Source organism: Tympanuchus pallidicinctus, unplaced genomic scaffold (genome assembly GCF_026119805.1).
Source record: "Tympanuchus pallidicinctus isolate F22 unplaced genomic scaffold, pur_lepc_1.0 scaffold23, whole genome shotgun sequence".
Lineage (NCBI taxonomy): Eukaryota > Metazoa > Chordata > Aves > Galliformes > Phasianidae > Tympanuchus > Tympanuchus pallidicinctus.
Genome location: NW_026294740.1, coordinates 4,888,411 through 4,910,937, shown reverse-complemented (window position 1 = coordinate 4,910,937; position 22,527 = coordinate 4,888,411). Strand labels below are relative to the sequence as shown.

General features: G+C 44.7%; 2 protein-coding genes across 3 annotated transcripts in view; one reads left to right on the top strand and one right to left on the bottom strand.

Moving 5' to 3' along the window:
- Positions 1-18,647, top strand: part of ASPSCR1 (ASPSCR1 tether for SLC2A4, UBX domain containing) — a 35,985-nt gene extending 17,338 nt beyond the window's left edge. For both annotated transcript variants that reach the window (XM_052688207.1, XM_052688208.1), the window contains 9 exons: positions 1,956-2,095; positions 4,464-4,545; positions 5,432-5,498; positions 6,112-6,174; positions 6,503-6,555; positions 15,215-15,266; positions 16,007-16,076; positions 16,398-16,582; positions 17,598-18,647. In XM_052688207.1, the coding sequence (XP_052544167.1) occupies positions 1,956-2,095; positions 4,464-4,545; positions 5,432-5,498; positions 6,112-6,174; positions 6,503-6,555; positions 15,215-15,266; positions 16,007-16,076; positions 16,398-16,582; positions 17,598-17,611 (726 nt within the window). In that variant the 3' untranslated portion in view covers positions 17,612-18,647. The remainder of the gene's footprint in view (positions 1-1,955; positions 2,096-4,463; positions 4,546-5,431; positions 5,499-6,111; positions 6,175-6,502; positions 6,556-15,214; positions 15,267-16,006; positions 16,077-16,397; positions 16,583-17,597) is intronic.
- Positions 18,476-22,516, bottom strand: CENPX (centromere protein X). The gene is made up of 5 exons (XM_052688216.1): positions 22,414-22,516; positions 22,286-22,337; positions 22,154-22,207; positions 21,922-22,010; positions 18,476-21,840 (listed from the first exon to the last, which is right to left on the bottom strand). The coding sequence occupies exons 1-5, from the start codon at positions 22,441-22,443 to the stop codon at positions 21,826-21,828; spliced, it is 240 nt and encodes a 79-aa protein (XP_052544176.1). The 5' UTR covers positions 22,444-22,516; the 3' UTR covers positions 18,476-21,825.
- Positions 22,517-22,527: the final 11 nt, after the last annotated feature.

Here is a 22,527-nt window from a genome sequence, read left to right as displayed (position 1 = left end):
TAAATGGTAATGGATAAGAAAATGGGGATAAGATGGTTGGTTAGTGGGCTTTGGGCAAGGAGAGAATTGATGGAGCAACAGCAGAACCCTTTTTCTCTGAAGAGTTTCTCATGCCTGTAAGGAGGCAACACGCCTGGTTGATTCCAGTGGGTGTGAAATGTGTAGCAGAAGAGATGTGATGATGTGGCAGCCTTTGCATCCTCGGGGGCAGAACAGTCATGTCTTCTGGCTGCTGAGCAGTGCCTTGTAGATACCTCATGCAGCTCTTTGATCGGAATCAGAGTGCCACGCAATTCTGAAATCAAATTGCAGAAGCTTTGAAAAACAAGTTCAGAACGCTTGGATCATTTTTCACTCATTACAGCTCACTCCATAACTCTCATTGTTGGGACTGTGCTGAAATTGTCATGCTAGGAGGTTCTTACTGTAGTGGTGTGTGCAGTCTTGCTAGATGTTCACATCTGCTCTTCTGTATAGAAAACTTTCTGTTTTTTCATATTAAGTTGCAGCTAAGTACTATGTCGGTTTGGAAGTCGTTGTCAGCAGCATTCAGGATTGGCTAGGAAACAGGAGAAAATGATCTAGCCATGTTTCAGCTCCCATCTGTCTGTGCTGGGCTGGTGCAGGTACACTGCAGAGTTAAGTGGAGGCATCTTGAATGGGGCATTTATCTATGGGAGGGGGGGGACGTTCCACAAGTCTTTTCTCTGTATGCGTGTGTTCAGAGTGAAATGAGATGTGCCTGATGGGTGGGGAGGCTGGGCTAACCCTGATGCCAGCCTGGCCTTCCCAGCCCCTGCTTGCAGCTCTGAGCCCTGCTGTGCTGCTCAGCATCGCTCCCTGCAGCAGCCCCGCGTTCCTCCCTGCGCCCAAGGAAAGAAAGCTGCAATCAGGGTCTTTCACCCTCTAGTTACAGAGGGCTCTGCTCAGCTTTCTAAATGTAGCCAAGGGTCCCACCCATACAACCTCGCTCTTCTAATTTCTCAAATTACCCTTTAGTGCCCGCAAATAGAGTGGATGTTGCCTTGTAATTTGTTGTCTCTTTTGACAATTGAAGGAGACTCCTTCTGTTCCCAAGAGGCCCGAGCCTGGGGGAAGGGAGATGGAGGGCAGGCGTTCAGGCATTCATTTGGATTGGAAAGAATATATAAGGGAATATAGGGGGGAGAAATGGGAAACAGATTTGTTCATAGAGCTTAGGGCTGTGTTAGGCCAGCTGTAAAGAAATGCTGTATTAACTGTCAAAACTTTTGTTCTCGTGGGGCTCCTCAGTCATGGACTGCTTTCCCCTGCAAATCCTGCTGCCTGGAGTACAGTGCACTGCTTCAAGGCTTTGGGCATTTAAAGATGTCTAGGTCATAAAAAGTCTGAATTGTTCAAGAGTAAGTAGACATATAACAGCCTCATGTGTATGTGACCCTTCTAGTGGTTATGTTCACAGTCAGTGCCAAGTACTTTTAAAAGTGCAAAGCAAAATGGGTTTAGTTGTCTAAGGGAGTTCTCTGTGTTGGATGAGAGTTGGGTTACGGACCAGAACTCGGATCAAAAAGTTGAAACATGTCTGATAAAACCCCACAGTGACTGAGTTGAGAGAACTCAACAGGTAAAAGGATGGCTCTTTAAAGTAAGGAAACATGGGTTGAGACCTGACTGGGAACTGGTGTTCTTGGCTCTATGGCAAGAGAATGCAAAGCAAGGAGAATGGAAGGTATGATGACAGGCAGGAGTACATGGCTTATAAACAGCTTGAAAGGGCGGTTTGTAAGCTCTGGTGCTTAGAATAGCACCTGTACTCATTGTGTGATGCCTGTGGGATGGTCAGGGAGTGGAGTACTTCCTTAGCATCATGAATTCTCAACTAGTGGTTGTAGATCAGTTTGCAAGCACTCAGGAACCTTACAGCGTGAGCAAAGCAATGCGTTTAAGACTAATCCACACCTGTTTGTATTCTGTAGCTTGTAGAACGAGAGCCACTTCTGTGTCACCCAGACCTGCTGGATCCACTTCCTGCTGACCTGGAAGACCTTCCTGATGACTTTTTTGAAGTCACGGTGGACGATGTACGGAAACGTTTGGCACAGCTGCAGAGTGAGAGGCAAGTTCCCTTTGTGCTGGTGACTGTGTTTGCTTCATATCCTTCTGCTGAGTGCAGGCACACTGTGCCCCTGCTGCTGGCTGTGGTTTCTGGGGTAAGGGTTGTAGGTAAGTTACTGGGTATGGAATTAATGATAAGCACTGGAAATCTCTACCCTTTGTGCAGTTTGATTTCAAAGGCTATGCCATGTTTCTGTTTAAAGAACCTTTGTGTGTGAACTAGTTAACTGTTTGTGTTTGGGTTAATTGTTTCACTTGAAAGCTTCACTTGAAAGTTTCATCATGAAGTCTGTGATGCCTGGGTGGTGATAACTTTATCTGAGAACCTGAGCTAGTCAGGGCCAGTCCCTCACCAAAAAAAGGAGTGAAAGAAAGGTTCCTTCCTGTCTTCTACACTTCAAAGAGTTAATCAAAGCTACTTAACACCCCATCTCTTTTTTTTTTTTCTTTTTCCTTCTCCTTTGTTCTGAAAGATAAGCCACTGTCTTTTATATTAGATGTGCTATTATTTGCTGGAGGCTCAAAACAGTGGTGAACTCCTGCTTTCTGTTTTGATGTGACTTCATATTAACTACCAGGAATTAAATGGCTGGAATTAGTAACTTGTGATGGACAAACATATGAGCACATACAGCTTCTTAGGAGTAACTCCCACTAAGTAAGCATCATAAGCAGCATGACAAGCATGTCAAGAGGGGGGATTCTCTCTCACCTCTGCTTTTGTGAGGTCCTACATTGCAGTACTATGTTAAGCTTGGGGCCCTCAATGTAACAGAGACCTACTTCTGCTGGAGAAGGTCCAGGAGGATCTTGAGGATGATCAGAGGACTGGAGCACTTTTCCTATGAACAAAGGCTAAGAGAGATGGGATTGTTCAATCTAGAGAAGAAAAGGCTCTGGGGAGACCTTATAGCAGCCTTTCAGTACCTAAAGAGAACCTACAGGAAAGCTGGGAAGGGATTCAGTTGGGAGTGTAGTGATAGGACATGGGGGTGGCTTTAAACAGCAGATTTAGATTAGGCTTTGGGAAGAAGTTCTCCACTTTGACAGTGGTGAGGCACTGGAACAGGTTGCCCAGAGAAACTGTGGATGCTCTATCCCTGGAAGTGTTAAGGCTGGGTTGGATGGGGCTTTGAGCCCATGGTGGGGAGGTTGGAACTGGATGATCTTTAAGGTCCTTTCTAAACCAAGTGGTTCTGTGACTTCATTAGCAATTACTGGCTTTTTCAGCTAGAAAGAAAAACTTTATGTTCTGTGAAGCAGTTCTGAACTAAAAACTTACCTTAATGTAAGGCAGCCTCCCTGTCACAACAGCATTTGTCTGTCTGTATGTTCTCAACTAAGCTAACTTCATCAGGGTATTTATTTTTAAGAGCATCACAACATGCCTTTAAACTCTGCAAGCAATCCATGAAACTACGCTATAGCCAAGAGGAGTTGGAGCTGGTTTTTCTCCCCATAGACCTCTGAAATCCACATGAGTACACAGATGGGCTTGAAAATTGCTCTGCCACTTGTGGGTCTGGAGCAGTTAGTGGTACAAATGTGGGGTCATTTGGTTGGGGGTTACTGGAATTCAGCCCCCTCAAAAATTTCCTCATTTCCAAATTTGCTGATGCTTGTAATCCTTTTCCCTCCTCACAGCCAGGGATAAATATAAAGACAAGTTCCACATGAAAGTGATATCAGTTGGCTTCTGGTCTTAGCTGCTGAATCTTACTGAGGACTAGATGCATGCAGGGCAGTATTTTATGTGCAATTAGAATTTAGTTCTGATTTCATGAAGAGGCAAGAATTGATGTCAGAAATTGGTACACAAAGAAGAAACGGTGCAGATTAATTTCATGATTGCTTTTCAAACCGTGAGTAATACTTTCAGAGCATTTCAGAATGTGGTGTTCCAGCAGACAGTTCTGAGTACAGCAGGTGAAGTAAGCCTGTAGTGGTTTTGTTTAGCAGCTGTTGTTCCTGAGGTACCTTGGTGATTTTCAAAAATACAGAGGTCCTTCAGTCTGGATAGGCATAGGAGATAACTTAGAAATAGTTGTGCATTATTGTAATTATATGATCAAATGTTTCACCAAAATGTATTCTGGTAAATAGGATATCCAGAAACAAAGAAAAGGTCTGAAGCTGAACATGGAATTGAAAGGGATCTGTTCGATCTAAGCTTATGTCTTTACTTACAGAAAAAAAGATGTGTATGTTTTTGTGAATGCACTGTTTCATCTCAAATACTGCTGTGAGAGATGTGTGGAACAATTGAGCAGTTCTCATCAGCTTTGCTTGGACCTTATGCTTTCTTAATAAAATTGAAGTGTATCTCAAATGTACAAAACTGACAGTTTGTTGTCTTCCCATGTATTTAGGAAACGCCTGGAGGAAGCTCCACTGCTGACCAAATCTTTAAGGGAGGCTCAGCTGAAAGAAAAGCTAGAACGTTACCCAAAGGTAGCCTTTGTTCTTTTCCCAGTCCTTCTGGCTAGCCCAAACGTGGGGGTTAGTAGCTTTGTGAACCAGATGAGAACAAGACCTTCAGCTGCTTACAGGAGGATGTTGTAAATTCTTTCCTTGTTAATTGTTTGTGGCACTTGCATAATAGCTGCACCAATTAAAATCATCTCTCATGGAATGACGTGGTTGAGTGCCGTGCAGTATAACTCCTTTTGCTTTGTTCCAGATGATGCTTCAAAACCCCCTCCTTACATACACACATCATTCTACCTGATTGAACTTTTCTATCCACCCCTCCTCTGTAAACTCTTAAGTTTCAATAGTATCTCATTACGGGTTAAATATTAGGGACTGGAGATACCTCACTTTGTAAATATGATCTTGTTGCAGCTTCTGTCCTTGATGATTTGTTGCAAAGAAATAAGAGATTACGTTCTTAGGTTAGGTGCTGTCTGACCAACACTGGAAATAGAATGGTGCAAGTTATTTTAGTTATGCTGCCCAGGAGCTGTGTGAGTGGCAGATTCCTGCTACCACAGGTGCTTCAAGGTACTGATTCACTGTCTGAACCTGTCCATATTTAGGAGATAGCAATGTCTTGTGAGCATCACTTAGTGCAGGGAGCTAACCAACAATGCTGCTGCACTGTAAGAGATAGTGTTTGTAAAGATCAGAGTTCTCTTAGGGCCTTGGGAAGCCAGGCAGCCTCTGTGTGTCCTTTCAGGAGCTGCACAGTAATTATCAACCTGCGTGATTTTGTGTGCCTGTAGAGTAAAAGATTCAAATCTCCCTGTGTAAAAAGAAACATGCAGCTTTGAAGCCAAGGACAGGCCTTCCCAAATGGCCGTGCACAGCTGACCTGATGTGCTTTGCCTCTGACTAGGTGGTGTTGAGAGTCCATTTCCCTGACCGCCATATCCTGCAGGGGTTCTTCCGACCTACTGAAACTGGTAAGAGCAGCCTCTGCTTCAGGTGTGCCTGCAGCTCACCTCTCTCAGCATTAGCTGCATGCCAAAAGAGGGGTGGTTCTAGGATGATCTTGCTGCTGTCCAGGGGGAGTAATACAGGTGGGGGGTGATGGAGGGGGGAACAAGCTTTACCTACTATAATAAGGATAACAGGAGCCAGACATTTCTGTCTCTGTCAGTTCACAAAAGATAGAAAGTCTGACTGTGTGCAGAGCAACCCTTGCTATTATTAATTTAGATCTTATTTTGAGCAGGCAGCAATGCTATTTTTGATACTTTTATATGGTAGGGAAAACCTAATAATTAGTTACCAGTGTCTCACCTACCTGCTGTCTGCAAATCTTGGAGCTGCTATTGGATTTCTGTGGAAGAACTTGACACGACAGCATCTCTGATTTTGCCAGGGAACCATCACATCTCAGCATTTTCTCCAAGAGGTCTGCAATAGTAACAAGTGTGGTAGTGTTCCTTTGGGCAAAAGGCAGTCTGCAGACGTTACAGAGGGTAGTTCTGGAGGTACCTGTTAGCCCTTCTGCCTGGCGTCAGGGGAAACAAATGTAATGCAGCAAACTTCTCTCTCTTCCTTTTTTCACAGTTGGCATTGTGAGAGATTTTGTAAGAAGCCACCTTGCAGATCCAGATTTACCATTTTACTTGTGTGAGTGTGCTGTTGCTAATATTTGACCTTCAAGCCTGTTCCTAATCATGATGCATATGAGATCTTGTGATGCCATGACACACAATCTGGGGAGGGATGTATATATTTTTTCCCCTAAATACGGCAGCAGAATGCAAAGGAGGTATTATCAGCTCTTAGCCATGTTATGATTCTACCTAATCAGGAGCCTGTGTGGGCTGTGTAGAAGTGTCACTCTTTTTTTTTTATTTTTTTGAAGAAGAAAAAGCAGTAATCCCTCCCATACCTGCTGTATTTATTGTTTTGGTTGCTGGGTGGCCCTGTTTTGTAACTTGTTTTTTAACTTCAGTTATTGCACCTCCCAGAGTCATCTTGAACGATGAAAGTTTGAAGCTCTCTGAGGTAAGGACTCACGTGTGTGCTCTCTCTGACTTGCTGCTCCCCCTTGCCACCATATGCTTTAGTTACTTGCAAAAGAAGCTGTGTGCTGCTGTGATCCCTCTAGACCTTCCTAGCCACAACTAATGGGACCAGGTGCTTCAGAGCACAAGCTGCTCACCAGAAGAGGTCCACCTTGTGCAGCAATATGTTCTTTTTTTGTGGCAAGGGTAGGGGCTTTGAATTGTTGTATACATACAATTAGTGCCTTGTGAAGTCTGTACTGTATTTAACCTTAAAAAAAGGCAAGAGCCGTTTGTTGTATTTGTAGCTGGCCTAATATAGTAGAGATGACACTGGATTTGGATAGGTGGCTGTTTTCAGTTTTTATGGCAAGAAGTAGAGGCTGTGTTAGTCACAAATCTGACCATTTTGAAGCTGCTGTATGAGTGTTTAATTTTTCAAATCCAGACTTGTGGATTTTTTTCACAAATGTCAGATCAAGGGGTCTTGAAACTTCTGGTCAGACACATGGCTACGTAAATCACACGTGCTAAGGAAAGTCTGATAAAGAGATTTTACAGTCATTTTACCCCACATTCGAGATGTTTAAAATGTGGGGTCATTCAGAGCTTCATGGCCTTTTGCACTGGTGCACTGAAGATCACTTGCAGAGGAAAAAGTCGAGCAGACTGCAGTGAAGGTTTTAGCTTGATGCCTCAGAGCAGAACAGTGCAATGGCAGGAGAGAAAAAGGGACCTTTCAGGCAGTGTGGCGAGTTAGGTAGGCATTAGCATGTCTCTGAAGTTGTTTGTGATGGAGCTTTCCAAATTCCACAACTTCATGACCAGCCCATGTGGATATGATACAAGTGCAGCTGCTCGTAGGCTATTGAACATCCAGAGAGGCAAAGCGTGTATCCCTGTGCTCACAGGGTGAAATCTCTTTTTCCTTGTAAGCTGATAAAGATTCATTGCTGAAATTTGTGGTTTTGGGAGTGTCAGCATTCTTTGTATTGTCACAGTAGTTATGACAGGTATAGATTCCTAGAGAGTTCTGAGCTTCTTGGGGATCACAGCCCCATTTGGTTCCACGGTTCAGGAAGTGCTGTGCAGAAGCTGTTGGCCTCTGCCCAGCTGCACAGCCTGAGGACTACCTGCTTCTATCAGACTTCCCACACTCTACTTAAGCATGTCACCTCTTTGAATGTGTTGTGCAGGAGACTGTGCTTCTCCTGCCAGACAGGAATGTGAACACGTATGTCTTGGTAAGAAGTAATACCATGGTGCGTGGGGTGACAAATGGTTTTCTTTTCAAAGCCATTTTTGTGTGATTTAATCAGTAACAAAAATACCAGTGGAAAACACTTTGTTTCTTTGAAACAGGAGACTTTCCAACTCAGGCACAAAGGCAGTTTCTCCCAGCTTCCTCTGACTTGTGCCATCTCATCCACATCTGCCATCCAAAACATTGTCTCAAGTCCCACATGGTAACCATGATGGGAAATGCAAAAGACAAATTTTGTCTTCAGATTTCTGAGAAACTCCAGGAAAAGGAAACCGGTTGTAGTTGCATTGCTAATAATACATTTGGAAAACATTCGGAGGAGCAGCAGATAATAAAAAATGTTATCCACTTGTTAGCTGTTCTGAGGCAAGGGAAGCAGCCTTGGAAACGTGGCTTGTGCAGGCGTGTTTGAAATGGCACATGCACGCTGCTCTCTGCCCCCACACCTTCTCCTGTGGTTGTCTTAAGCTGTCATGTCTGGACACATCCCTCACCTTGAGTTCCTTTACACACGTTTTCTAACATGCTTATTGGAAAGCTTTTTTTTTCTCCCCATGATTCCAAAGTCTCTCTGCAGCTCTCGACAGCAGATGTCTCCTGCATAAAATGAGCGTTCGTCTTTTTCTGAGATTTGGCTGGGATGCCTTCCAAGCTTTCCTGTCTCAGCCTCCAGCTTCTCTTGTGTTCCTACAAAATATACTGCTGCTTTTCAGTGTCTCTGCAGTGATTTCTTTTCCATATGCCGCATTTTCCTCTAGAATCCAATGGGCTTTGAGTTTTGATACTATTTATTTTTTCTTTAAGATGATTTTTTTTAAGTACCTCCAAGATGCCGAAGAGTCAAAATCTGCCTCTGTAATTTACATTTTCCCTCTTCTTGCTTCTTATCTCTTGGATATTTTGCTGTTCCTGAAGTTCTAGGTACTTCAATTTCTGATGCTGCTTTCTGTTTTGTCAGTGTTGGAAAGCACCCTGTCTGCTTGTGTACCTGTCCTTATCACCTTGAAAATGCCTTCCAAGGATTTTCTGGGTACCCGTGGTTATCACTGAGACTTTCAGAGGCAGAGGCTACTTGAGCCTCAACACAAACCATTCTGGACATCAACTGCTGCCAGCCTGGATGTTTTAGGAACATACTGTATTGGTTGGAGCTCCTTTCTGTGTGATATGGCTAGGAATTGGTTGGTTGGGGATGCTCGTCCAATGTCAGGCATGGATCACAGACCTGCACCTCGGTTTCCCAGGATTTATGTTAGCAGTCTGTTATCTTCCAGTGTTCAGGCTGCTGTGTTGCTGTCTGTAAGAAAAAGTAGATGGCGTCTGAGGTAGTAATGTGGGTACATTTGAATGATGTGAGTGTAATTTGTGTTGAAGCCAGTCACAGGAGTCTCTGCAGATGGTGTAGTGTGCTATTTTCAGTATTTTTCTTCTCTACACTCTCTGACTGCATTCAGGCTGATAAGATTGGAACCACATTTATTAAATCTGATAGCTTACAATGAAGGGAGAACATTTATGATATAAGCAAAACCAGGGAAAATGACAAATTTTGTCAACTTGTTTGCTAAAATATTTGGGCTGAAAGAAATGCCTGAAATGAATTCTCCTGAAATGTGTGTACTTACACTGTAGTGAGAGCATGGATAGGCAGCAAGGTATTCTGGAACCAGTGAAGACTTCAAGACATTGCTTTGATTTTTCTATTTTATTTTTGTTATTGTTGTTTTTGCTGGCTGCTTTATCCTCAGGTCCCTTGAAGTGTTTTATAATGTTCTGCTCTCCAGAACTGAACAACCACAGGCTTCCCTGTTGTAGCACTTGGCCTTGAGTTTCTTACAGCACTGGTTGCCTGTTTGTGCTTCCCTAGGCTAGCCAAGCTTCTCAGAGTTGCTCTTCCCTTTCTTGTTCCTCCCAGAACCAGGCACTTGAGTAGCTTGTATCTGGAGGGCATTAGTAGAAAAAGTAATTAAGAGCTGAGTTAATACCAGGAAAGAGTTAGCAGAAGGTAAGAATACCAGCCACTGGGAAGGTCAAGGCAGCAAAGGGCAGGAGGCCATATTCCCTCTTCTGAGGAGCTGAAGGAATCCACACTCTTCCATGTAAATATTTAGTTTTTTTAATCAGATCTTAGAGTGCACCAAAGTGTTTCCTCTGGCACGTACTGTGGGGCAGGAGTGCAAAGGAGCTGTTTGTTCATTTCTTTGCCTTTGGTTCTGTTTCCATATCCTACTCATTAATGCCATTTTGGGCAACACGTCTGGCATTCTGTTCACTGAAGCTGACTGACTTGGGCAGTGTGAGGCCTTCTGACTTTTGGCAAGAGTCTGAATGCAATTGCAGAAGAAACTTCTTCATGAGAGTCTTTCCACCAGAGGTACTTCCAGTGGCTGTTCTTGGTGTTACTCCACTCGCTAATGAGGAAAATCAGAATTAATAGTGAAATTCACCCAGAGGATGGCATTCACCTTCCTGCATGAAGCCTCAGCCCTTTATTACCACTCAGGATTTTCTCATCTAAGTAGGCTTTGGTCGGAATCTTACTTCCTATTTGTCATACTAGACCTGGTAACTCATCATGGCTGTGCACGCTTGCTTCTCGTGCTGGTTTGGATTAGGGCAAGGCAGTGCAGTAAGGATGAGGCCTTTCTTGCACAGCTTAGTTCAGAGTGGAAATTCTGCCAAAAATATTCCCTCTTCTACTATTAATTTCGGAGGCCAAATCTTTCTGATCTCAGCTCAAGGGCTCAATGAATACTCTTTATACCTGGATTCCTTCTTAAGTAGCCTTCTCAAAATAGTGCTTTCAAGTCTTATCTATGCCTTATGAATTTTAAAGGGCCCCTGTTCAAGCTGGATCAGATTTCCCCCGTATTGGCTGCAGAATATCCATCTTCTTTTGCAGTTGCAGTCCACATTGAGAAGCTTTGTTCTCAGGTTATAAACAAGAACCACTTAGTCACTTTGCCCCTTTCACCATGGCTGTGGTGTTTATTTCTGTTTCAGCAATGCTTTGCAGTCTTGCTTGAGGAAGCTTTTGATCCACCGGCTTTCCGGTTGAATTTTCCAAGGGCAAGTTTATGTGTTTGGGGTGTGTGTACTGTGCAGTATTTCATGTTGGTAGCTTGGGTTTCTCCTTCCATGCGCGTGTTCCTTTGAAGTGCTTATTTTCTTATTCATCTTTTAACATCAAACTAACTGCAGACCTGTGGCACTCTAATCTTTTCAGATCATGTAACGGAAAGAATGCTTCTCTTTCTGGCAGCTGCGAGCTCCCCTTAGACAACAGTCCCTGCCTGATTTGAAAGCATCATTCTTTCTGTGAGCAGAATAACTGCACGGTAATAATGGACATCGTTTGCGGTACTCAGCTGTAGGACTTTTGGAATGCGTGCATCTGGAAGTGCCCTCTGAGGGAAGAAGTGTTGAGATGGTACTGAGGGAGGGTACTGTCTGAAATCGTTTTTGTGCTCTAGAGAACAAATGACTAAAACATGCAATAAAAAAAAAATCAGAAATATTTCTCCTGTGCGTCACAGTTGGATTCGCAGTGGAATTTTGTTCTAGGATGGATATTTTTATCATGACCCAATATACCACTCCACAACCAGGATGCCCTGCTGTCATAAACCATGCTCACCACTGTGGTATCTGAGTAACTTGGGTTGTCTGAAATAGAATTTTGGGTTGCTGTCGCTACAGAGTTTGAATGTGGCTGTGTGAGCAGCAGGCTGGTCTTCAGACAGCAGAAACAGAAAGCGTGAGTCTCAGCTTGTACCAAAGCAAAGTGATGAAGCTGTGTTACTGAAGAATGTTTGAAACCTAAGGAATTGTTTGTTAGGAGTGACCCTCCTTAAGTACACAGGGTGATAAGCAGGACAGTGGTTCTTCTGCTTCTTGCCTCATTGGTGACTGACTACAACCCCGGTTGGTACTCTGGAAATATATATTTATTCCTGCCACTGCCATTTTGTGTGGCCTTGAATAAGTTACTTATTCTCGTTAGATGTCAGTTTTTCATTGGTACAAAAAATTGTAGTTTCTTAGATTTTTAATTTGCACTGTGTGTTGCCTTTCATTATGCACACATACACATATATAGTGCACATTAGGACACCATTTCCAATCAGATTTCTAGGTACTCTTGCAGTAAAAATAATAATCCAACTACATCTTGCAAATCTACCTCGAACAGTGTGATTTGAACATTAAAATACCATAGTGTAATAGTTTTAATTTTCCTTGTAAGAGTAACATTGTACCTTTGGCTGGAAATGAAGGCAGCCAGGAAGAGAAATGCTGGCTATTGCAGCATGGTAACTACCTGTTGACTTCTGTTGTAGTAATTCTTCACGTATAACTGAGTGGAGTTTTTTGAATGCTTGTTTTAAGCAACCTGTGATTTGTTTGATTGGTCTGCTGCACCCAGTGTAACCGTAAGAAGTTTCTAAATCTCTCTTGGCTCAATGATATTCTTAAAAGAATCCTGTGCAATGAATTTAAGACTGCAAGATTCATCTTCTAGGGCCACAGAAGCATGTAAGTGAAGAAATTACTGACCTAAGAGTATGCATTTTGAATAACATTCTGCCCAATGTGACTTCAGCTTCCAAAGCAGCGTTGGGGAATACGAAAGGCTCCAGCTTTCTGGTTGTGTATTTTCCTGTCCTGAGGATACTAACTCCTTCTCACCTTTATGCCAAGGCATTCCTTGACGGGTGAGGTTATTTCACTCTGTGTGCATATTTCTAGGTATATCTTTATATGTAGTGTTGCAGAAAGCTCTGAGGCAGTGTGTCCTGCTGGTGACTGGCTGGAGAGCTGGTGGGGTAGCAGTGAGATGCAGCTGGCTGTTTCCTGCACTGCACCCAAAGTGAGCCCTGAAACAGGGGGTGACACCTGAGAATTCTGAAATGAGAAAGCTGGATAAGGGGTGGTGTGAATGAACTGTTACTGTGGAGAAAGGTCTGAATGCAAAACCTTATCGGGTATGAATTTGGTAACAGATCCCTGTTGGCTGAGCACTGGGAAGGGGCAGTGATGGGGGGAATTGCTCTGCCGTAGGTAGGAGGTTGTGTTGTGTATGCCTGTGACCTGCTGTCCAGTGCCTTTCAGTTAAAAGATTTTGGATGGATATTTTGCCAGCAGCGGGAAATGGCTGTGGTGGTGGAGCCTGAAATTCAGAACTAAGATTGTTTGTCAACTTGTGAGTAAATAGGGTAGAGGTTTATATTGGGGCACATTCTGTTTGTGTGTTTCTGCTGCTCAGTATGTCTGTCTAGCTCTCAGTCTGTGCTTCTCTCTCTCTCTCTCTTTGTGCCTCACTTTGGCCCTGCCATGAATTTTCTCTGACCCCTTGGGGCCATTCCTGCATGGAGCTTTGATGTGTGTGCCCAGAGCTTGATTGACAAGCAAGTTTTGGTGGTGGCAGTGGGGAGAGAGGAGGGCAGGGCTTTGAACTAAAAGGCTTTGAGTTTTGAGATGTTGTGCTTACTTATCTCCTTCAGAATGTTAATTATTTACCGAGATAATTGGGCAGGAGGGGAAAAACAGAGAGGGGAGGTTATTAAAAAATTCCAACACTAACACGCTACAAAAACCTCATTTTCCAACTTGCAGCTGGCATGAAAAGGATGTTGTGTGCAAAAGGGCTTGAGTGTATGTGTGTTTGGGGAGGGGGTGCTGGGGGGGCTCCCTTTTAAGCCACCCATTTCCTAAATAGAGGGATCCCTTCAGACGAACGCAGCGGAAACATCAAAGCTCTTGGAAGAATTTTCTCTGGGGTTTCTAAACCGTGGCTGGTACTTTTTAATTAAAAAGTTTATGGAGAGCTGTCTTTGTGACTGGAGCAGGCAATCTTAGGCACTGTTGATTGAGGACTAACGTGTTAAAAAGACCTGGTAAATAATGATTTCTGCTAAAATGACACTTGGAGGATGTGAAGATCCCTGGTCGCCAGGCAGGAGCTGAGGTTTGGAGTAGACAAATGAATGTCTCCTCTGCTTTACTCTAACTGTGTTACTTAGGAAATTCTACAGCACCTTTTGGATTAATGTCCAAAAACTTGCAATGCCACGTACTTGTTGGCATTTGTACCAGGAAAATAGTTGAAGCTGATTCATCTCATCTCCATTCATCCATCTTGATTAATCTACATCTATACTAGGTGGGAATCCAGAGGCTCCCCTGTAGAGATCTGATTGGTTTTGGTTTGTGGTTTGGTTTTTTTTTATTGAGATACTATAACTGCTTTGCTGGATGGAGCATCAGTTCCAGTATCCTGATGGTGGCAACAGAGGCTCAAGAAAACTCAAGAGCAGGCAGCCTGCCCTGTGCAGTTCCTGGATGTGCCTTGGTAGTAGAAACAGGGGCAGCTGATGCTGACAAGACTTATTGGTTTGTTTTGTTCAAGAAGAGAAATGGAGTGGTGTTATTTTGCCAGAGTAAGTGTAGACCATTAGTCAACATTTTCTGTCTCACTGACAGAAGGGAAAAGTCCGAGTGTGGTTTTATTGCACTTATGTGCTGGCAAAAGAGGAGTGCTTGCTGATCATATGCTCTTTAATGTGTGTTCCTTGTGTACGTGAAGGGGTAGGCAGAGATTCCAGGTGATGAGTGCACACCTTTCTGGGGCCATCATGGCTGGGACAGGCAGTGCTTCCCATCTTTCCTGTGATGTGGTCAGCTGTGACATACTGCTGTTTTGTACGGAGGTGAGACTGCTGGGATCAGACTCAATGGATTTACATAGTGTAACATGTTTCATTTGATTCATTCCTTCATGAACTATATGCATATGTATTCTTTTAAGGTGTGACACAGTAATTAAAATGCATATTAAGTTAATTATGCTTTGGCTGACAAACATCTCACATAACACTCACTGAGGAATTGTTGAAAAGCAGGGGTTGCAGTGGTGTTCTGGGTTCAGTTCTGGGCATGCTCTGCTCATTATCATCTCTTTTAGAGGTAAATACATAAATACAAAATAATAATATTTGCAGATAAAATAAAGTTCATCAGGGTGATAAATGCAGATGTGAAGAAGGCAGTCCTGCAGTTACTATAATGAGCTAAATGAATGAAAAAACAGTTTGAATACAGCACTTAACTAAACAAGTAGGAACTAGCACTTCAAACTGGATTGAAAACAAGTAGGTTGTTGGCACAGTGTGTTGCTGCACATCTGTGTGTAGGAGAACAGCTTGTGAGTTTTGCTTCATATTTACTGTGAGTGCCCTGTGCTGTATGCAAGTTGAGACTTCTCTGAGTTATAGATGCTTCAGTGACCAGATCTTAAACTCTCTGAATGTGTCCATAGCTGTCTGTCTCTAACGTTCACAGTAGATTGTGGAAGCACCTACAATCAGTAACCTCTTCTTTTTCCCCTTTGCTGCAGGCTAAACTCTTTCCAGCTGCTGTCATTCATTTTGGATCTGAGGAGCGCAGGGGTGAGTGAGCTTCCTCTCTTCTTCACCTGATTCTATAGCACCTGTAGAAGACTGAGAAGAATTGTATCAGTATGTTAGGATTTCTTCCAGCAAAAGATAATGCAGTCCTTGCCAATGCTGGTAACTGTTCCCCTTCAGACTGGTTAAAGCTCATCAGAGCTGGGTTGTTCTCACTAAAAGTGGATTTTACTGCAGTTAGCTTAAGCACAAATATAAATACAGTACATTTCTTGTGAGATTTGTTAGGCTGTTGAGCAGGCATTGTCTACTATGAGGACAAAAATGAAAGAAGAATAATCCTATAGAAGGAAATTTCACTATAGAAAATGTTAGCTGGACAGATGTGAAATGCTCATATAGGCCTCCTGCTGAGTGGACTAGCTGGAGGTGGGAGAACAGATTGGAATCCTCAGTTGCCTGATGTCTCTGGTTTGTACTTAGAATTTCTCTTTGTCCCAGAGATTGAATAACACTCTTGTTTAGCATAATAGCTCGTCAGACGGAGTGAGCACTGAAAGAAAACGTCAGAATCTCAAGGTTTTGAATGAATGACAAAGTAAGATGCCTCGAGTTGTGTAAGAAGCAGTCACAGTTTGAAAGTGTCCTGTTTGACAGCTGGTGGAAAACTTGCTGTGGTGTACAGCAGGTTCTTGTTGAGCACTGAGCTACGTGAGTCTGTGATTGATGTCTTTATGTTACCAAACAAGTGTTGGGATTTCATCAAGTTTCATTTTAAACAGATTGTTACCTGAAATCGGACCTGCTGAGCTCTGCAGTTTCCCCTTCTGCAGCTGATTTATTGATGGCCAGGTATGTTGGAACTGAGTAGAGTTGCAGTTGAGTATTTCAGGGAGGGGGTGTGGGGGCATGAAGTGCCTTTCTGAAAAGAAATGTGATGTGAAGATGCTAGGACTTCAGTTTCTCCTTCGTACAGTCATATCTGAACTTGTAGCTTGATGAGTCCTTCTTTGTAAAGCAGGATTTCAGTGACTACATCAAGTAAATCTTAAGGTCTTTATCATGGAGAAGAAGAGCCTTGTCAGTCCGACTTAGAAAGCTTAAATGTGGTGATACATGGGGCTAGTATGAAAAAAGGAGGTTGTAATTCTACTTGCTGATTTTCTTCCTTAGATGTTTGTCCAAACCATTAGCTCCTTCTGCCTCGTCATCCTCAGAATCAATAGTTCCACCCCTACCTGAACCAGAAGTGGGCAGTGACAAAAAGACTGAACGACCAGAACCAGCAAGAGTGCATGAAGCTCCACAGGTGCTGAGAAGGGCCCCTGGGAAAATACCCAAGTGGCTGAAGCTACCAGGTATCACAAAATCTGGGGAGAGATCTCCTGCTGAAACAGTTTCAGTGTTGACTCTGCTCTTGAAGATGTCAGCAGAAGGCTGGCAGGACATGATATCAGTGCTTGTCAGTCACAAATCATTTTGTGCCTTAAACCTCAGCCTTCACTGGAGAGGTGCCTCAATATTGGTTCTATAAGGAATTAAAACTACGAAACATTATGTGGAATTCCCTGGCTAATAATGCCAAATGTTAGTTTCCTGGTAGGATATTATTACTTGATTCTGTGGGGGCATCAGCTCCAGCATCATAGGAAAAAGTGTGGAATTATTCCTGAAAGGCTGCAAACGGTCGCTTGGGGTGTTTTTTCCTGTTGTGGCAGATCTGTCCTTGGTAGGATAAGGGGTAAGGATTTTGAACTGAGAGAGAGTAGATTTGCATTAGATGCAGGAAGAAATTCTCCACTGTGAGGGTGGTGAGGCCCTGGCACTGCTGCCCAGAGAGCTGTGGGTGCTCCGTCCCTGGAGGTGCTCAGTCATGCTGGATTGGGCCCTGGGCAACCTGAGATGGTGGGGGCAACGAGCCCATGGAGGGGTTTGAGTGAGCTTTAAAGTCCCTTCCAACACAAACCACTCTTAGGATTCTACCACTCGTACTGGGATAATGATGCACAGTATGTGGGAAGCAATATCTTTACCATTTCCTGTTTCTAGGACTCTTGAGCCATTCCACTTTCTCAAGTAAAGGTTATCTGGATAAAGCACAGAATAACATCTTGCCTACATATGTAGGTTATCCACTAGCAGCTGGTATGAAAAGTTAATCCTGTGCTCGAACATGCATGTTAATAATGTGTAGGATGGGGTTCCCTTCCCTGGAAGTTATGTTGTATTCACCATTCCATCTGCTAAAGAGCTGTTCTTCCACACAACCCAACCACTGCCTGAACACAGCAGCACATAGATCATGCTATTGAGAAATGATGCAGTGTGAACTGTGTGGTTAAGTGTTTTGATGGCCTTCTGTTTGTGTTGTAGGTGGGAAGAGATGAAGCATCCTGAGCTGCAGTGAGCATCCAGTTGTGCCTCTTTCCTGATGAACTACTTCAGAATTTGTAAGAAATTGTTGGTGGCCCTGGAGAGATCTAAATACATATGAACATTAATTACATACAGAAAATTGCTATTACTTTCAGCTGCCAGCTTCACCTTTTGGAAGTGTGCAAGGCCTGTTTATGACTACAGAAGCAAGATTAGAGGTTAAATTTAACATTTCCTGCATGCAAATAATATGAATAGAGAATGGAAGGGAAAATAATTCCTAGATAATGTCTGTGAAGGATTGTGATTTCATCCATATTTTTAAATCCAAATCCTCCTATCTTTTGCCTTTCTATCCTCAAAGATAACTTGAGTCTGGCTGCTTGAACTCTAGCAGCAAGGTACAATTCAATTTTACCTATAGTTTAGTGCTGAGTAGAACAAGACCTCTGCTTTTTGCTGGTAATTCTGGGTATAGATGGCTAGAAAGTGGGTTTAAGGGAAGCACATCACTTACAACAGTTCCAATTGCCTTTTCTTATGAATCTCGTGGTCTACTGCACTTACAGTTTTCATTTGCCCCAGAACACAGGTATCTGCTAATGGAATTTTCTCTGCACATAATTTATGTCAGTAACTATGGGTATAATGCGGGGAAAAAAAACTCCCATAAGAATCTCTTCATGTCACCATCAATCTGCAAACGTCTTCTGTGGTCTGAGAGTTCCCACAGCAGAGTCAGCTGTCCTCTGCGTGCAGTTGGTGTGCAGAGGGAAGTGCTGGTCCTGAATTTGCCTGCTGCAGATGCTGCAGTGGGATGAGTGTTCAGAACTGTGCTTACACTGGAGATCACAGTGCCACAGCAGCCATGGTGCTTTATTTTTATTTTGAATCTTCTCCATGGATCAGTGATTCGTATTGGGCAAGCTGGGGTTCCATGTTATGGTAATAGCATATTTTCCATTTTCCCTGTACAGACAATTGTTCTCCAAGCTATGTCTGCATCTGCACAATTCTGAGATGTAATAAAGCACAGTGGCCAGAGGAGGCCTTTTTGTCGGTCTCTTTGATAATGTGTTCCTTCCCCCAGTGCTCTGTTTCTCTGTCAGTTCACAGGAACCTGCTCTCTTTTCAATGGGCCTGTCATGCCTCATTCCCTTCCTCCCATTTTTTTTTTCTTCCAACAAAGCAAAACAGAGCTTTGTACCATCTGAATGAACTTCAAAGTAGCTAGAAAGGGCACCCAGGGTTCCTGGCACTTGTCATTGTCTCCCAGCCTGGCCAACATTTCCCTTCAGGTCTAATTACTTCCAAATGCTCTTAGATGCTTTGAAGAAACTTGAAGGGAGGGAGAAGCATGAAAGGTGGAAGAGGAAAAAGGAGACTTAAAGTGGAGGGAGCAGAATGCTTGAGCAGAAATGTTGATTGATTCCTTATATGACACCCAAACATAAACAGGGGCTGTGTGCGGCCACCGGCAGCGGAGGCTGCAAGAGCGCTGTGTGCAGACATGCTGCTCTAAGTTCTTTTCTTGAAAGGCAAGCCCTTCTGGTGCTCGATGTCTATAAAAGGTGTATTACAGCAAAACAAAGCAAAATTAAAATAGTGTTTAAAGCTTACTACTTCAGAGGATTGTGTGGGCTGAGCTTGGTTCAGGTGCTCTGTCATGCTCATTGCTTTCACAGAAGTTAGAAGTATGCTGCAGCTACAGCTGCTGTGCTGAGTTTGTGCAGGATGTGTTGGAGGCCCACGAAGAGCCATAGGTTGGCTCCCAGCATAGGCAGTGATGTACTCGTGCTGGTGTTTGAATCACTGGGTTAAGAGTAAATAGGAGTGTTTTGGATAGCAGGAAGCTGTACTGGGCTTCAGGTGTGCTACTCTTTGTTTCTGAAGAGCACAGGCAACGTCAAGTGCCTTAGCTGGTTTGATTTCATCAGTTTTGTCACTTGTGAGTACGTGGTGTGGGCAAAGAGAAGGGAATGTCTGGGGACATGAACAGCACTATCAGCACTAATGGGGCAGTTTATTGGTTAAGTACAGGAGTGAGGATTAGGAGGTTAATATCAGGTCTGTCTAGACCCAACTGCTGCTCACAGAAAATTAGGTGTGACTTAATCTGACAGAGGCACCAATAAATCTCGGCCCAGTTTCTTCTCTGTGGCTGGGATGAGCGACAGCCGCAGAACCAATACTGGGTTTAACCAGATGCCCAGAGTTAACTTTCTAATCATTTTAAAATCGAGATACAACTGGTTTACCCAAACATACCCTAATAGTGGCTGTGCCAGTCAGAAGAGGTTTCTGGTGAGGATTGGACTCCTGCAGCTGAGCCCACGCAGCTGCATGCACTGATTCAGTCCTGTTTGTGCATGCTCCTTGTGTAACACAGTGCATCAGTTTCATCTATTGCTGTTTTAATAGCATGAAAAATGGATATTCCATGGATATTCCAACAACCACATCGGGTCTTACTCTCCTATGCAAAAAAAAAAAAAAGAAAAGAAAAGAAAAAAGCTCCTGCTATTAAAATACCACTTTACCACTAACATCCAAATCTGCAGTCCTCTTCAGTCAGGAATGCTGGTGGTATGGGCCAGGGAAGCGAAGCTGAGCATTTTTAGATCCCTTTGTGTGTCACCAAGACTCAGAATGGGGGAGAGATGATTTGGAATCCAGATAAGGTTAAAGAAAAAAAAGTAGGGGTGGATTCTTTTAAAGGGACCAGAGGCTGTGGTGTGTGCAGGCTCTTCCTAAGGTACTTGCTACAGAGATTCCTACCACGCTGCAGAACGATGCGTGCAGATTCTGGCTTTGTTTTCTCTCTTCTGCTGCAGTATCTAACTCATCCCTAGGGGTGTTGGGCATTCAGAGGTAGTATTATCTGCATTTTTTGCTGTTGCCCTTTTTACCGTATGGTCGTGGGGCTGAAAGCTGAACTAGGTCAGTTATTTCCCTGGTTTCATGGTACAGCTGCACAAACAGTTCTCTTGGCAGAGAGGCTGCAGTTCAGAGGGTTGGGGCACTGCCTCGCCTGGTACCATCACCAAAAAGAATGCGTATTAAATTGTGGTTTTGGTCCAAATTTCCACGTGGCTCCCATCCGGAGTGATGACCTTGACAGTTCTCAGCTGAGGCACTACAGCGACCTATTGAGCTGTGCCTGCTACAGCTGTCAGCTGGAAAAAAAACCCAAAAAACTGCTCCCTATTACTAATCAAAGGCTGCAACCAGGCAGCAGCACTGCACAGCCCTTTGGACACACGGCCGTCAGCTGCTTTCCATGCAGCCGGCTCCGCGCTTCCCAACAAAGCCGGCTCAGTTGTGTGGGTCCTTTCCTCCATGTGCGAGGTTTCCTATTTCACAGCTCCCCCATCCTGCCCCCCTGCCGGCCCAGGGGCCGAGCTGTCCCATGATGTGGGATTCTCACACATGCTGTTTGTTATTCTGTCCTTTTTCCTTTCGTTCTACAAAGATTTAAAGAAAGAGGGTGGGTGAGGGGAAAACCATGCAAGTCTTTGAAGCAACTTGACTTTTGATGATTAATTGCAGCAATGAGCCTGCACAAGGGGGGGGAGCCTCGTTTTTGATTTATTGATGTTTCTTTGTGAGAACAAATTTATAGCAGAGGGGAAGCAGCTTCTGAGGAGAATATCAAATGGTTAAAAGGTTCTGAGAGCTCTTTGATGTCACAGCCCTGGAGAAATACTGGAAGGTAGTGAAGGACAGACACTGTTTATTTATAAAATAAAGATCAGATACCTGCTTTTGGCAAGAGCCTGTAACGGAGCTCCTGCTAACAACCTATTCATTAGCCAGGCTTGGAGCCGGACCTGAAGTTTCTGCCGCTGCCGCCCGCTGAGATGAGGAGAGCCTGATGTTTGGATGACATTTCCAGCCATTAAGTCTTTCCATGCCTCTCATCGTCCGAAGAAGCACCTGTTTCTCACATTAGCTGAGAAAGCAACACCAGCTTTACCGTGCTGATGGGCACACCGTTAAAGAAGGAAGGCAGCGAGAGGGAAACCAGTTACAGCCCACCAAAGCCAGTGAGCGGAGGCCTCTATTCAAAAACAGCATCTGCCATCAGAGCCTTGATACAGGAGCGGGGGAGCAGAAGCAATTGGGCAGAGGAAGGAGATGACACTATTCTTCCTAGAGCTGGACTCAGCATCAGGCCGGGATCTTCTGCCAGCGGCTGAGCCGTCACTTCTGCCTCACCACGTCTCTAGAAATCTAAAAGCTGTAAGGAAAGAGAAGAGCAGGGGCTAAAGGCAGCAAACCCGTGGGGCACAAATGAAGGTAAGGAAGCAGCCTCACTCACCAGCTGGGGCAGCACCTTCTCCACGTGCTCGATGTCCACCTTCTCCAGGTCCTCCGCCTGTGCCTGTCGCGCTGCTCGCGCCGCAGCTTCTGCGGTGCAGCCGGAGAGAGAGCGCTGCGACCGCGGTGCTCCGGGGGGGGGGGAGAACATCACCCCCGGGCCGGGAGGGGGGCAATGTGGGGGCAGGGCGGTCCGGGGACGCGGGTGGGGCCGGGGGTTGCGGGGCGCTCACCTCGCACGAAGACCGTCAGCAGCTCCGCCATCAGCAGCAGCGCGTCGCCGTTAACTGCGAGGACAGAGCGCTAAGCGGGGCTGGGGGGAACGGAAGGGAGGCCCCGCGACCGCCGGCCCCGCCGCCCCGCACCTCGCGTCCTCCCGTCTCGGAAGTGCAGCCGCAGCAGCCGCTCCACCGTCTCCTGTGCGGAGAGAGCAGCGGTGAGGCGGGGCGGGGCCGGTCGGACCGGGGCCGCTCCGCTCCATTCCGCTCCGCACCTTCCTGAAGCAGCCTTCCCGCTCCTCCATGGCGCCGCCCGTCCCACCTCCCGGACGCGCGCGGGGCGGGGCGGAGCGGAGCTCGGCTGCTCGGCGGCGGCAGCGCCGCGCTCG

What these genes read in the sequence shown, in the direction of transcription:
- CENPX (XM_052688216.1), bottom strand. Translation starts at nt 22,443, where the DNA reads ATGGAGGAGCGGGAAGGCTGCTTCAGGAAG. An exon ending in GGGAAGGCTGCTTCAGGAAG is followed by an intron (nt 22,338 to 22,413) that starts GTGCGGAGCGGA and finishes CTCTCCGCACAG; the next exon opens with GAGACGGTGGAGCGGCTGCT. An exon ending in CCGAGACGGGAGGACGCGAG is followed by an intron (nt 22,208 to 22,285) that starts GTGCGGGGCGGC and finishes CTGTCCTCGCAG; the next exon opens with TTAACGGCGACGCGCTGCTG.